The 14,480-nt window shown below is 40.9% G+C and overlaps 2 protein-coding genes and 2 gene segments (V, D, J or C); 1 reads left to right on the top strand and 3 right to left on the bottom strand.

The window, feature by feature from the left end:
• LOC139910111 (Ig kappa chain V-III region MOPC 63-like) overlaps positions 1-14,480 on the top strand; it is a 39,179-nt gene that overhangs the window by 16,490 nt on the left and 8,209 nt on the right.
• Positions 1-14,480, bottom strand: part of LOC139924764 (Ig kappa chain V-III region MOPC 63-like) — a 48,271-nt gene that overhangs the window by 27,684 nt on the left and 6,107 nt on the right.
• Positions 1,348-11,074, bottom strand: elavl1a (ELAV like RNA binding protein 1a). Of its 6 annotated transcripts, none has more exons than XM_071915916.2 (8): positions 10,936-11,074; positions 9,580-9,639; positions 7,726-7,918; positions 7,045-7,148; positions 6,191-6,344; positions 5,973-6,020; positions 5,308-5,578; positions 1,348-4,964 (listed from the first exon to the last, which is right to left on the bottom strand). In XM_071915916.2, the coding sequence occupies exons 2-8, from the start codon at positions 9,613-9,615 to the stop codon at positions 4,640-4,642; spliced, it is 1,131 nt and encodes a 376-aa protein (XP_071772017.1). In that variant the 5' UTR covers positions 9,616-9,639; positions 10,936-11,074; the 3' UTR covers positions 1,348-4,639. The 6 variants fall into 6 exon arrangements, with proteins under 6 accessions (XP_071772017.1, XP_078145496.1, XP_078145495.1 ...); XM_078289370.1 differs by having other exon boundaries at positions 5,308-5,533; positions 10,936-11,048; XM_078289369.1 differs by having other exon boundaries at positions 7,726-7,906; positions 10,936-10,946.
• tspan37 (tetraspanin 37) overlaps positions 11,277-14,480 on the bottom strand; it is a 4,459-nt gene continuing 1,255 nt past the window's right edge. Inside the window, exons 2-7 of the mRNA XM_071915920.2 lie at positions 14,156-14,347; positions 13,944-14,018; positions 13,734-13,832; positions 12,927-13,079; positions 12,150-12,233; positions 11,277-11,697 (exon numbers count right to left, since the gene is read on the bottom strand). Coding sequence (XP_071772021.2) covers positions 11,620-11,697; positions 12,150-12,233; positions 12,927-13,079; positions 13,734-13,832; positions 13,944-14,018; positions 14,156-14,347 — 681 coding nt within the window. The 3' untranslated portion in view covers positions 11,277-11,619. The remainder of the gene's footprint in view (positions 11,698-12,149; positions 12,234-12,926; positions 13,080-13,733; positions 13,833-13,943; positions 14,019-14,155; positions 14,348-14,480) is intronic.

Genomic DNA, 14,480 nt, shown 5'->3' with positions numbered 1-14,480 from the left:
CATAAGATTATCACTTGTGGAAGTGTTTTTATACCAGTGTGTTTGATTTGTGTACATTACTGTTCATGTGTTTTTCTAATAAAGATCTGTTGTATTCAAAAGTCCTGATTACTTGTTAGGGATTTATTTTGTTAGTATTGTAGTACATTGCAGTATTAGAACTAGTAGAAGTATTTCAAAATGTGACTTTCACACACTGAGTATTCTCTGAGAGATTAAGTTGAAGACATCAGTGGTCAATTTATGTTTTCTCTGATGACTTTATCAGATGGCTGGGTTAATGTAAAAAAAAAAAAAAAGAATAGCCTTTTCTCTTTCAACCACCTGGTAACTGTATGGGTTAGATAAATACAGTGGAGTACAATGCAACATAATGTCTATTTTGTAATAAAACAACTAATAATAACATGTACTGATAAGGCCTGTAGCTCAGTCATCCAAGTCCAAATCATAAGGTTTAGGTTAAAACTCTAAAACCATGTAAACCCACACAACCTACCCGACACAAATGGATGCTGGACGAGAAAAGGACAAGCCATTTTTCTTTTAGTTCCTTTTACTTAGGCTAACTCCATTAACAAATGAGTTGTAGGTGTATGCATCTCACATTTAAACGTTCCTACTTTCAAATGTGGAGATGTTCTGGCAAGCTGGGAATTTAGCAGCCATTTAAAAATAAATGATCTAATCACATTTCACTGCAGATATTACAGTCAGGTAAAGGCATTTTCCTACATACTACATGCGTATTGAAAGGCAGACACATGCAACTACTGAAAGTGCTGCAAAAGCACCAGTCAGTGATGATGGAGCATTCATTTGTCAAACCTGCCAGAGAATCTGCGGGCATGTCTCCCCCATCTGGCCTGAGACAGCAATCACTGGGTCTAATCCATGTCAAACTGGAGGGCTATAAACATTATAAAAAAAACATATTGAAGTCATTGTGATCATTTTGTTTACTTCTGTACTTTCACAAAGTGACAATTCAGTCACACAATTTTGCTCAATCCATTTTAGACTTTTATGAATCATTCTGGTCTAGTTTTATGGAAAGAATCAATCAAAAGATGGTCTAGTGGCCTTGCATCGATGAGAATTGGGTAGCGTAAAAAGATGGTGAATACATTTTCAGATTACCTGCTTTAGAATATGTTTGTTTGCTACAGTGCACGCTATTTTGACATTTGATAAATGCAATTGACCTTTAATTTCTTTCCAAGATGTTGTGGCCCTACAACACAACTGACAAAATATAATAACAGGCATTAGTGCCAAAAGTGTGTGCGCACGGTCTTTGAGTAAATCACTTTCTGCAGAACCACAATAAGCTTACGAAGACATTCCTTTTTCAATTCTGAAAAGCCTCCATGTTTTATTGAAATGATCCAATGTTAGAAGACAGTTTATGGACATCACCTTGAGGTGTCCATTCAAAAACCATGAAAATAAAAATCAATAAACCATTAAAAACACTCCAACAAGTAACACCTATAACCGCATACATTGTCAAATAAATTATGTTTGTGCCTCCTCTGCTGATGTCAAATACACCAATTCTCTATAAATTAAGGCAGAACGCAGTTATTCTGACTGCCCCCCCAAAACAAAAATAACCATCTTTCATGCAACTCCAACTCCAGTCTGCTGAGAAAATTGTAAGCAACATATAAAGTCAGTAGAAAAGAACTTCCAAAAAAAAAAAAAAAAAAAAAGGATGACAGTCAAGACTAAAACAAATTAAACAAATCTCTCTTCACATCTTACCTGCTTTGAGCAAGAATCACCAAATATTGCACAAAGTTAAGAATTGTGACACAAAAAGGACATGAAATATCTAGTTTTTTTTTTTAAATAGTACTTTTAAGGCCTCAATTTGAAGCTTATAATGGGAATACTCCTGTAAGAGGGGGCACAAATATGAAATGGGCATTCATGTCGGCGGATAGTCAAAGAAATTATTGCTAGAAAAACAACCAGTTTAAAAGTAAACTCCTAAAACGTGTGAGCAGGTACTGGACCCCAGCGGTCATTTGCTACTTGCAGCTAAATCACAAATAATGGTTCCTCTGTCCAATTTGTGATTGGTCAGGTCTCTCTTAGCTAGATCACAAATTTGGTACAAAAGACCAAGGCCTGTATGGAAAAATGCAAAGTGCAAAGAAACGGTATGTTTTGACAAGTTAATAAGAGAACTAGGAACAGTTATGAATGTTGTCAATCTCATTCCACTTTTCAACCACCTCAGAGAACAAGGCAGCATAATTCGTTGAGTTGATCAGTCTCAAGACATAGAATTGTGATATGCCTCTGATGTTTTCTAAAATGGTGATATATGGAGTGTTTCATTGGCTGCAATGAAGAGGAGAGAGTGTGTGGGTATAAACGAAGCAAACCACAAACTTTGAACATCTTCATTTGTTAAAATGTAATCCCCGCCACACAGACACAAATCAGAACAATAGGTTTGGGCCGAAAAGCACTATAAGTGTTAAGATGAACAGCCTATTCTTATTTGCGGTGTTGAACCAACCAAACGCTGCTGATACACAACATATCTGGTTGCACTTGGGCTAACCTGGATGCTTGCTTCCACTCTCCGGAGAGCCAACTACCCATATGCAATCGCCCTCCCTCTGCAGTGGGGTATTTCAAGAAGATGATTTACTCAGTTAGCCGGATAACAAAAAAAAAAAACAAAGATCTTGACATTAGTTTCACGACTGTTCATAAAACAAGATAACTAGCTGGTGTGTCTACAAGACATCCGTAAGTACCAACATCCATCTTATATTTGCCAAATTCTACAGTCTTCACAGAATTCTTGATGACACTTATCTGGCCGTCTATAAAATGTTGCTTCAAGGGACAATCACCTTCCTCTGAGTGTTTATGTACAGGTTTAACAATCTCTCGTCTCAACTGGCATTGGTCCATATGGTACGTCAATCTTCCAACCATCTAAGCTGATCTCCAATGTGTAACAGCCAAACACTGCCTCCAGTATATTGACAGCGAAGGGCAAACTTTCTATAACACAGCCTGTTTTTTCAGAAAGCACAGAGCATTTTGCAAAGCAGGTGCTCCATTTACCTGTGTAACCTATCAAAACACTGAAAACTACTTGAATCCAGATATCTGGTCAAAGACGATGTCTGAAGGTGGATATGGTATCTGTACTGCAGCTTTGTTACTAAAAAATAACAGAACAAATCTAAACCAAATCCAAATGCAAATAAAAAAAGAAACAAACCAAACAAAACTTTCAGCAAAACAAAATAAAATTTAATGGTTTATGTTCAAAGTGAAACAATCAAAACAAAAGAAAGGAAGAAAATAAAGCAAATCTAAACTGAAATCATTAACAAAGGCCATTAATTTCTCCACAAACTCGAGATAAGCACTCGTTATTCAAACAAGTTTTTAACTTAACGATTATGAATCTATGCCTCTGGAAAAGAGAAAAAATTAGTTTCAAACAAAAATAAATCAAATTAACTCAAAAGAAAAACAAAAGAAAAAAAAAAGAAAAATGGCAAACTGAGCCCAGAGTGCTGATGCTCTCGGTCAGTGTTAGATATAGCCTTAGTACCTCTTCAAAAACTCAAACATGTAAATTTACCTTCTCAAAATCTGCTCAGATTATTCATCTGGGACATAAGATCAAATCTCTGTCTTTGGTCCATCTTAATTCCCTACTCTTCGACTGGGGGTCGTTTTCAACAGGACTCTTTTCTGAGATACGACTTATAAGAGACACTCCCCACATGGATTACGAAAACAAAACACATTTTCCCTCCAGAGCTAAGCCTGCCATGTTTAAAACTCTCATCCTAGTAGGAGGGGAAGCAAAAGTCATAGATAACATCAAAAAGACTGATATTCATAGTAGCCTAAAACAGATTGGTTAAAAGTGCTTTGCTCTTAGATTGACTCAAGACATAGTGAGTGGCGTGGTAGGTCTGTCTGTCTACTGGATGATAATTTAAGGCATCTATTTCTACATAGGGACCAGAGTCCAGGACAGAGCACTGCTTTTCCAAAAGGAAACAACCACTGCCTCCTTGCAAAATTCTTTCATTCTTTCTCTTCTATATACCACAAAACATCGACTGAAATGTCTGACCGTTGAAGAGCAGTGTGCAGGGTTTTCCTCTGATACTTACTCTGTATTTCCAGTGAACCGCTAAGAGCCTTTTGCTAAACATGTGCAGGCTTGAATCCTCTTATCTAGTCCCTATAGTGACTCTAATGTACATGCGGCACATAAGGACATTTTAGCTTTACAGGTAATTAATTCTCAAAATGTGAAATTGGTCAGAGTATCTTGGGATTCATGCCCTCCCCGTCCCCTCCCTAAAAATTAAAACTATATTTAGTGTCCCCATGCCCCAAGTATGAGTATAAAGAGAAAAAAAAAGGAAAGAAAGAGATAAAGCAAAGGGGAAAAAAACAACTGTGCCTAGACACTTTTAGACAAGTACAAAGATGCAGAAGAGTGAACATCTGCTTTGAGTCAGAATACACTAAAAACCAAATTGCTGTGCCAAACTTTGCCAACTTATGGTTCTACTCTCTGTAACGAAAGCCTGGCGCATGGTTGTCTGTCTCTCTCCTGCTCCTGATCGTCCAGCTTTCTCTACTTGTGGCCCTTGCTGGTCTTAAAGGACACTTGCAGGATCTTGTCTCCGAGCCGGTAGCCGTTGAGGCTGGCGATGGCCATGGCCGCCTCCTCGTAGTTTGTCATGGTAACGAAGCCAAAGCCCTTGCACTTGTTGGTGTTGAAGTCTCGGATCACCTTGACGTTGGTGACGGCGCCGAAGGGGCCGAACATCTGCCAGAGGATGCCCTCGTCGGCGTCCTGGCCCAGGTTGTAGATGAAGATACACCAGCCGGAGGTGGAGCTCCCAGGAACGCCCACGCCTCCCATGCCACCCATGTGATCCACACTCATGGGGGAGAACCTGGCAACGAGAAGAGATAAAGTGTGTCAATAAAAGCAGTTAATACCCGGGTGGGACGTTTTACACTGTGATTACGGTGCTCTTGACAATACTGCAGCGTTCTACCCAAACTTTAAAAAACGCCAGACAATAGGAAAGATTTCGAACTAGCTTCCTGGTTACCACAACAGTTGGCATAGCAACCAATAAAGCAAAAGTAGCCATGATTTATTGGTTCCAACAAGGCTAATAATTCCTATAAATCTTGGGGTTGACCAGACAGACTGCTTGTCTAAAACTGTTGCATAAAGAAAGATCAAGTCATTTTTAATCACTGTATGTGCGTGTTCACAACTCCTCTCACCTGAACCTCTGTGCTTGGTGGTGTAATGGTCCTCCGAAGCGTCGGGACTGGTTGTGGTAGAGCTGAGAGATGAGCTGGGTGTTCTTCGCCTGGTTTGGGTTGGCGGCAAATTTCACTGTGATTGGCTCTGAGGCTCCAGGTGGTTTCTGGCCATTCAGGTCTTTGATGGCGTCTTCTGCCTCTGCCCGCTTGTCAAACCGGATGAACGCCACTCCGCGTGACAGACCTACACAAGAGAGGGCAGCCGGTGACTGAGAGGAACTTCTCCGTTCTGATGCAAGCAGTGTCCGAAAATAAGAAGAAGAGAAAATTTAAGTGCCAGGAATAATTGTTACTGGCCAAAATAATGAATATAAATGTGTTGCTGCATGGATTTCTACTAACATTAGGCTAGCTGAACATCCATGCAGCAGAGAAACAGAAGTTTAAACGCTGCTGCCTTGTGTAGAGCCAGCATTATAGCCAATCAGACGCCTGTTTGATACAGAGTCATTGCTTTGCTTTGATTGGCTCACAGAGAGAGTGTATGGTGGTCAGCAGGGACAATGATTGACAACAGGCAAAGATAAAGGTTGTATATACGTTTTATATAAGTCGCCCCCAAAAGTTACTGGCCAGTGTGGCAGGTGACGCTCATTGATTTATCCAGAAAATAAAATTTTTACCAGCATTTGGCACTTGGCAGGTGTTAGTTTCAAACTCTGGATACAAGCCTTTAAAAAAATGCCAAGCACAAAAGCAGACATATTTCAAAATAAATACAGCTGATCTCTGGTGGTTGTTCATGTCAAAACAGATGGTGCTACCATTTTTCAAAATAGGTGATATCTGTTGGTAAAGAGAATAAAACAAAGCAAAGGATCTCTTCATTCTCCTGTCGTACCTGAAGCCTGGTCAACAAGCACACGGGAGTTGATGATGCGTCCATAGCGGGCAAACATGTCCTCCACGTCTTTCTGGGTCATGGTCTTGGGCAGGCCGCTGATATACAGGTTGGCATCCTTTATTGTGTCGGAGCTGGGCCGAGCGTACGACACCTGGCGACAGGAAGCGACAAAAGCTTCATTAAACCACTGCCAACACACAATTACAAAACAAAATGCCAAAAACCCTTTCTATTTTTATTAATTAACAATTAATGAGCCTAAAATCAAGCCTCAAAATGTTGCTCTTGAGAAGATTTGAAAACAATTTGTTACGCTTTACGGGCAAATAGGTCACGTGTTTAATACTGCATGACAATTAAGTTACAATTATCCGAAATATGAGTAGTAAGTCTAAGTATTTAAAAGATGCACTCACATATGGCCTCTGTAAAAGTAGTGCAAATACAGAAAACAGTGGTTAAAATGATCTGATTTTTTATCTTATAAGCAAACTATCATCTAATTCAGCTGGTCTAGGTAGTAGACTTTGGCCCGAGTGAAAATGAGTGCAGTCAGTATACAAGAAAATCATAGCAACAAAAAAAAATCAAATTGAAGAAAAGTAATCCTTAGGAATGAAACACTTGATAATTAATCGGATAGAATTCACCAAATAAAATAGATAAAATGAAAGTAAAACTCAATAGACGTGTATACTGTCAGGTAGGGCAGTAAGTGAGCTATCAAAACAGTACCACTTCCTTGGGCTGACATGTACTAGCTAGGTAGCGGACGGCACAGGAGCCACAGGAGAGTTATATGACATGACATCTTTGGGTTGAGAATTGTAGAACACCTTATTGCACGTTACCTTGATAGTTTTAGACTGTAGCCTTAGTCCGTTCAGTGTATTGATAGCTCTGTCTGCATCACTAGGGTTAAGATAGTTAACAAATCCGTACCCTAAACTGTGGCCTAGAGAAAAAAAAAGGAAAACAATAAAATAAAACAAAAAACGTTGTATAGTTCAAAAAAATCTGCATACTGAACAAATAAATATTTAAACAAAAACAAATCTAAACATTGCATGCTAGTCGGAACAAACAAAGAAACAAAGAAATTGACTTCAATTAAACAGGATTGGTTCGGTTGGAATAAATAAAACAAGTCTATGGTGGTGAATGTGAGAATTTGATTAAACCAATAGCCAATAGGAAAAACAAATTGGGATATCTATCAATTAAAAATTACATAATAAAATCCACAGGAGCTAGCAACAACTGTCCTGTATTTATCCTGTCAATATGCAAGTCATATGAAAATGACTACTGATAATGCCAAACCTCAGAGGAACAAGATTCAAATTGAAAGTTATAAAACTGACCCAACATGAATATTTTCAGAGGTTGTTCCCACCAACTGTATTGTTGCTGTAGGCTGCAATATGAATCCCTTGCCATTCAAAACAAATCTTGAGTGTGTTTGAGCGACAAGATGGTCTGTCCGTCAATGCTGTTTTCCAGAATGCATTGTGGGATATGGAGTAGCATACCTGCGACTTTGTCTCGAATGAGCTTGGCGGACTCCACCTCTCCGATGCTGCTGAAGAGGCTTCGCAGCTCGTCCTGCGTCATGCTCTGAGGCAGGTAGTTCACAATGAGGTTGGTCTTGGCATCCTTCCCCTCATCCCCTCCCATGTGGTCTTCGTAACCGTTTGACATGTCATACACCTCCTGCAGGTTGGCCAGGTGGGGCAAAAAACAAAATATGGTAAGTACCCAGTAAACAGTTCAGCCCTTTAACTTTCTGGATGTAGAAACTGGCCTATGATAAAATCACAAAAAGCCTCTCACTTGAAACACACAATTATAAACACTCAGCAGTCACCACCAACTCTAAACTTAACCTATGAAGGAAACTAAACCAGGACTGGACAGACTAAAAATTAAGTCATTTCAACAAATTACTGTCCAACTCTCTAATCATATCCCTCATGCAAGTGTGTGTCCGTTATGTGGCCGGTAGCACAAATTGGAAATAAAGTTAACAATCTGCACCCCATGGCCTTACTATACTCTACGTGCTTCACTGACCTCGCCTGTACCCAGCCACCTCAGCTAACCCCATTATATCACTGACAGACAGGGATGGGTTTGGAAACTACAGCATAACTGCAATAACACAACAGGCATGTTCCTGTGAGTTGAAATGCATCCATTTAATACAATTTTCCTATTTGTACCAACCAAACTTATTTAGTCTTTGAAAAGGGAAGGGTGTGGGATTGTGGTTCACCATTCTAGCATTAGGCACATTCGTGTGATATAGTGTTCTCAGTCGTGAGTTTGTCAGTAAACCTGACTTGTTGGCTGATCTGAAGGGTATTCAAGCTGTGCAATTATCTCAACATAACCCTACAGAAAAGCAGGGTTAAAAGTTAAAATAGTATGAGACCACATAGCGGTAGCTTAATGTTATTACACAAGCCTGTGACTGATATTAAGCTGCACATTGATCTTACTACAATTATTTAGATACGGCTAATTTGGAAAGCAAACCACTGGAACTAATGTCACACACATATTTATAAATAAATAACATTTGAGGATAAGGATCGTGCCTCCATCCACAAGATTACTTGGTCACATGCCAGTCTCTGGTCTATTCTGCAAATTCACTGGGTGCTATTTGTTCATTAACTAATTTCGACCGCCCCCAACGAGCGTGGAGCTTCTCCTCACAATACACTAAGTCGCTTCCTCTGTCTGTTCAGCAGAGTGTGCCCTAGTGGACACAGTTGTTGGTGGCTGAAATGGGATCAGGCCTGAATAGGGCATTGGTCCTGTGGTCAACCTGACAGAGGTCCATTCATGCAGGAGAAGGGTTGCGATTGGGTATTCTGGTGGGGTAAGACAGACGGCCTGAGAGGATGAATGAGACTCCTGTATTAAACCAGTAAACATGGGCAACGCTGGTGGGAGCAGGATTGTGTGTGTGTGGGGTGGTGAAGGGGGGGTCTGATTCCACGCAATGCCTTCCTTGCTTTGGGGGAAGATTAATTAAATTATCAGGACCAGCAAAAAAGAATCCAAATATTAAGCCCTTACTGTGTACAGTCATACCATCATTAACATTTAATTATCACTAGGCTCTGCCTCCTGTTTTCAGTCTCAAGTGAGAATTAAGGATATGCTAAAAAGGTATGGTACGGCTTTCAGCGAAATGTCTTGAATGATGTGGTGAGGTAACAGTAGATACTGAAGCCTGCTGCAAAATTAGAATTGGGATCAATTGTTTGAGTCTTTGTCAATATACGAAACACTTAAAATATCTGATGACATACATATTCAGCTGATGAGGTCACATACTGTAATACTGTTGAATTTGTCTGGGATTTAATACTCACTTTCAAGTACCTAATGTGTCCTCTCCGAACTGCCATGAAGACACTTCACTGCTCCTGAGGCTGGATGGGGATAAAACAAAATCAAACAATTAATAGATCAAAATACAAACATTGTGGCAGTGGGCAAAGAGGTACGCTTGCTTTTTGAAGGATAACATTAAACTAACAAAATGTGTAGTGGTCAACAGCCAACTCCATGACAAACAACCAATATCTTTTTTTTTTTTTTAATGACAAGGACAAACAGATATTGATACTGCATTTAACATACATTTATATGAATCATCTCTTCCATGGGACATGCCACGCAGCTCAGCCCAAAGGTTCCAGGGGGCGTGAACCTCAAAGATAGATATGAGACTAACTTAAAAAGGTTCTTAGGTGATGGATGCTGCCTTTAAGTTCTGTTGGTAGTACTGTAATTACAGGATCAGTGCAACAGTGACCCAACAAAGTGGGTCACAACTAGGAAACTGGGAATTTTCTGATACTGAGATGTGGCGATTAGAGGGTGGGAAGCATGGAAGCCGTGTCAACAATAGATAAATGTGATGCATTGTTGTATATTGTTGGACATTTTAGGTAAATAATACGTATTGTCATGCTTCTAGTTTCACTCTGATTTTTAGCTGGCACGCATGTAAAGTCCGTTATATCAACAATGGCATGCCTGATGCGCATTTTCTCTGTGCCGTTGCAGCAGCTCTGTAACGTTACTGCTTGATTTCTACAACTAAAAAATTAATAAATGCAGCCACCCAAACCCTATTTCATTACAATGCGCTCTTTGTTTTTATTACCGACCAAAAGCACACGAATGCGCTACAAGACCTTTTAACGTTAAATGACTAACGTTTTCTTGCCAAATCAGAAGTGAGCACTTGAAGGCAGCATATATAGCGGCCTACAAGGCTAGCGTTAGCATGCTAGCCAGCTACATTGTTATTCCGTCTCAGGTTATAACGCTGGCTAATAGTAGTAAACAAATGTCCCAATTAAACAAAACGTAATGTAGTAATCAAACGTTAGCATCAGAGACGGACACAATCACTCGCAACAAGTAAAAAAGTTAGATATAAAAGTGACTGCTTCTTGCCGGTTAGCTACGGTGATGCACCGTGCCCCCATTTTGGAGAGCGTCTGATCATTGCAATCCTTCCCACGCGCCTAAAACCCAGCGGCCTGCTACAGGCCCCGGCGGCTAGCGTTAGCTATCTAGTTAGCTAGCATAGTCGACTGCTCTAAGGGCCTCAAAACCAGCATGGCAGACGTTCGGCTTTGACATAGCCAACTGATATCGAAATGTATTGACGCTACGGCGCTTCTAGCAACGTTTGTGGATGTTGCAGTTCTTACCAGCTTTTTGGGGGGGTTGTTGTTTCTGCTCTTCTTGTATTTTGTTCCTTCTTGGCGGCGGCTACGACGTTCACCTCACAGCAAGTCCCCTCTCGTGATCAAGAAACCAAGGAACTACGTGACGAAAAAACACCACGCCCACTTGCGCTCTGCCGCGCCTCTGCAGAAGATGCACAGCGGTCTATACACAAGCACACCTATACAGTAGCCTATATGTCTTTGAGATAGTTTAATAAGAAAAAGTCTTGATCAAAAGGAAGATCAGAGAGGCAAAGCATTGAGATCATAATGCAATACAATTCATTATTTGGTTCAAGAAGTCAAAATGATAAAAACAAAAATTAGAATGCAATTCAAGCTTATTTTAATACAAAATTGAGAGGGATGTTGGTTAATAGAGTTGTGTCACACCAAACATTTTTCTTCACTTTGCTATTCAAATGGTGTGCAGCAGTTTCATGTTATATGCATAGTGCAATTGAGGCCCATCTCAATCAGCTGTAGTGACATGATATTGAGGTATGGGGCTTAGTTGAGAGGCCACAAGGGAGTATACAGCTCGGGAACAAGGAATTTACCAACTAATATACCAACCCCACTATCCTAATAATAAAAGGTGAGTGCACACCTCCTGTGTAGTGTATCTGTGCACACTACACCACTGGCCTAACTATCACAGTGCCTCTAGTGTCTGTCCAGTATGTGATACTCCAGTAAGGGTTGGTCTGTCATCAGCTGGGCCACCGTCACAAACGCAAACACCTGCATGAGAAGGAGAAAGTGAGAAAGAAAAGAAGGATTCTGGTTAACCACCTAATGAATGAATGCGAATTCCATATATTGAGTGCCAAAGTAGAATAGTGTGCAATTAATCTAACTGCAGATGCAGTATTGATTTGTGAGAAGCACTGTGTACTGCAGTGGTTCTGAAAATGGGGCCCAATGCCAATCAGCGGCCCATAAAGGGTTTCTGCAAAAGTGAAACTGAAGAATGGTTTAGTTTTACTATCATTTAATTTACTGTTTGGCAAAATGAAGTAAAACGTCACTCTCATGGAGCCAAATTGTTCCTTGATAGCGCCCCCATGTGCAGAATGTGTGTTCATATTCTAGGGGACCTTCAAAAAAAAAAGTTCCTCTAATCATCCAGGGTGCATACTGCATGCAGTGCATACAGAGTAAAAGATCCCACAACAGAATGGAGTGTGTCCCACCTCCACCAACATGACCGGCAGAGAGGACCAGATGATGAGACTCAACACAAACAGTAAGGCTTCCTCCAGCTTCACCTGGCAGCCCTGCAAGAGAGAGAGAGAGAGAGAGAGTGAGAGAGGTTAAAAAAGATAGAGAAAAAGAAGAGAGACAGCGAGGAAGAGAGAGACTGTGCCAAGGGGTCCAATCAGTCATCCATGCAGGAGTGTGTGTGTGTGTGTGTGTGTGTGTGTGTGTGTGTGTTTGTGTTTACATTCCAGAGGTGTGACCAAGTCAACTTTGCTCGAGTCCCAAGTCAGTCTCAAGTCTTAAGGCACAAGTCTCAAGTCAAGTCTCAAGTCTAAATGTAGATTACCAAGTCAAGACTAAGTCAAGTCCATGTCAATAATGCCAAGTCTCAAGTCTAAATGTAGAACAAGTCAAGTCAGAACAAATCAAGAGTCCAGTATCAATTTAATATCTTAAAGAAAACAAAATATCCAGGACTTTTTAATGCAATATCATTTTAATAGTTTAAAAACCTGGTGCATCCTGAGTTTGATTTCAATAATCAGTTTGAACTTCAGTAAATTCAGTCATTCCATACAAATACAAGTCCCAAGTCACCAGAACCCAAGTCAAGTCAAGTCAAGTCTCAAGTATTCTCTTCATACATCAAGTCAAGTCTCAAGCAAATTAAATTGTGACTCAAGTCGGACTCCAGTCCAAGTCCTGTGACTCGAGTCCCCACCTCTGCTACATTCAGCTGTGTCTGTCAGTCTCTGTGTGTCCACGTCTACCTGTGGGTACAGCTGCCACGGCTGGTCCAGGGTTCCGTTGCAGGAGCGGAAGGTGGAGTTGCAGCAGCTGTGAGGAACCCCGAGTCCTCCGGTGTGGTTAAACCAGGGCGTTTCCAGCCAGTCCGTGTAGTTACGGATACCACAGCACTGCAACTAACAGGGACCAGAGCGCAAAACACTGAATCAATACCAAAAACACTGAATCAATACATTAAAAACATCTCTTGAAGACTGAAAACAAATCATATCAGAAGAACTTCAACAATAATTATTCAGATATTTTTTGTGGGCAAGGCTTTTCGTTTTTTCTTCCCTGCTACTTGCATTCACCTCCTACAGTGTGTTATTGCCTATATCCTATTCCATTCTACCATTTTACAGAATGCTGCTTTTGATAACTTTGAATAGATTAGTAGACTTTTTGAAAGTCAACTAATATTTATAGATTTTGCACAACAGAGTTATAAACATGTTTGTGGTGCATGGATGGCTGTATTATTAATGTTTATTGATTCAACTCACATGACTCATTGAGATGGCAGTTGTGTGTGCGTGCGTGTGTGTGGTTGTGTGTGTGTGTGTGTGTGTGTGTGTGTGTACTTGTACGCGCAATGGGTATGTGGGTTCAACTTGAATGTGGTGCGCAGCAGACAGACCCCTGCAAACTTATCAGTCCTCAATAGCTCTTATACTGTTGTTCAAGTGGGTCAGAATGAAAACTTAGGGCGCACACAGACACTTGCACAAACAGAAACAGACACAGGAACACAGGAACACAGGAACACAGGAACACACACACACACACACCTCTTCTTGTGTGGCATCCACAGCAGTAGAGTCGGGGTCCTGGCTGCTGCCTGTGTATCTCTGAAACACTCCTCTGAAGGGAGCCATCTCTGAATCCAGCTAAACAGAGAGGGAATAAAATAAACATTTTTCAATTTTCCAAAATAATCTGGAGTACCTTCAAAATATCATTGTCCTGCGATCATGGAGGTTTGGGTGAAACCTGCATACCTTTCCAGAGTGGAAATAGGCCAGTGCTGACGCTGTGCTCTCCAGACAAATTACCACAACCAGCAGATAAACAAACTGTAGAAGAAAACACTTGATTATATACAAACACTGACACAGGTGCCCGCATTCATATGCAGATGCAACCAAACACACACGTCACACACACACACACACACACACACACACACACACACACACACACACAGCCTTACCAGTCCCTGTAGACAGACGGACTTTCTGGTGGACACCCAGCAGCCAAGGCCTCCACTGACCAATAGGAAGGCAGCGCTGGTGAGAGCAAGGACTGCTGGCAGGACGATGTAGGTGTGAGAGAAGAACAAGTTGCTCTGTCTGCAGTTCAGCAGGAGGTAGACTCCGCTCAGGCCCACCACCAGCCCTGCCAGCTGGGAAAAGAAAAAAACAAAAAGCAGACGATTGTTCTTGTGTTTCTGCTTAATTACATGTTATACAGCAGAGACAGTGTGAGTGTGTTGTGCCTTAGATACATCTGGGTCAGGTGGGTGCACTAGAGGTACA

This window comes from Centroberyx gerrardi, chromosome 17 (genome assembly GCF_048128805.1).
Source record: "Centroberyx gerrardi isolate f3 chromosome 17, fCenGer3.hap1.cur.20231027, whole genome shotgun sequence".
NCBI lineage: Eukaryota > Metazoa > Chordata > Actinopteri > Beryciformes > Berycidae > Centroberyx > Centroberyx gerrardi.
This window is presented reverse-complemented; position numbering and strand designations above follow the sequence as displayed.

Bases quoted from the DNA above. Each gene is read 5' to 3' on its own strand.
- elavl1a (XM_071915916.2), bottom strand. From the start codon at position 9,615: ATGGCAGTTCGGAGAGGACACATTAGGTACTTGAAA. The intron at 7,149-7,725 runs GTATGCTACTCC...TTTTTTCTCTAG, and splicing joins CATTCGAGACAAAGTCGCAG to GCCACAGTTTAGGGTACGGA. The intron at 4,965-5,307 runs GTGAGAGGAGTT...TCTCGTTGCCAG, and splicing joins CACCAAGCACAGAGGTTCAG to GTTCTCCCCCATGAGTGTGG.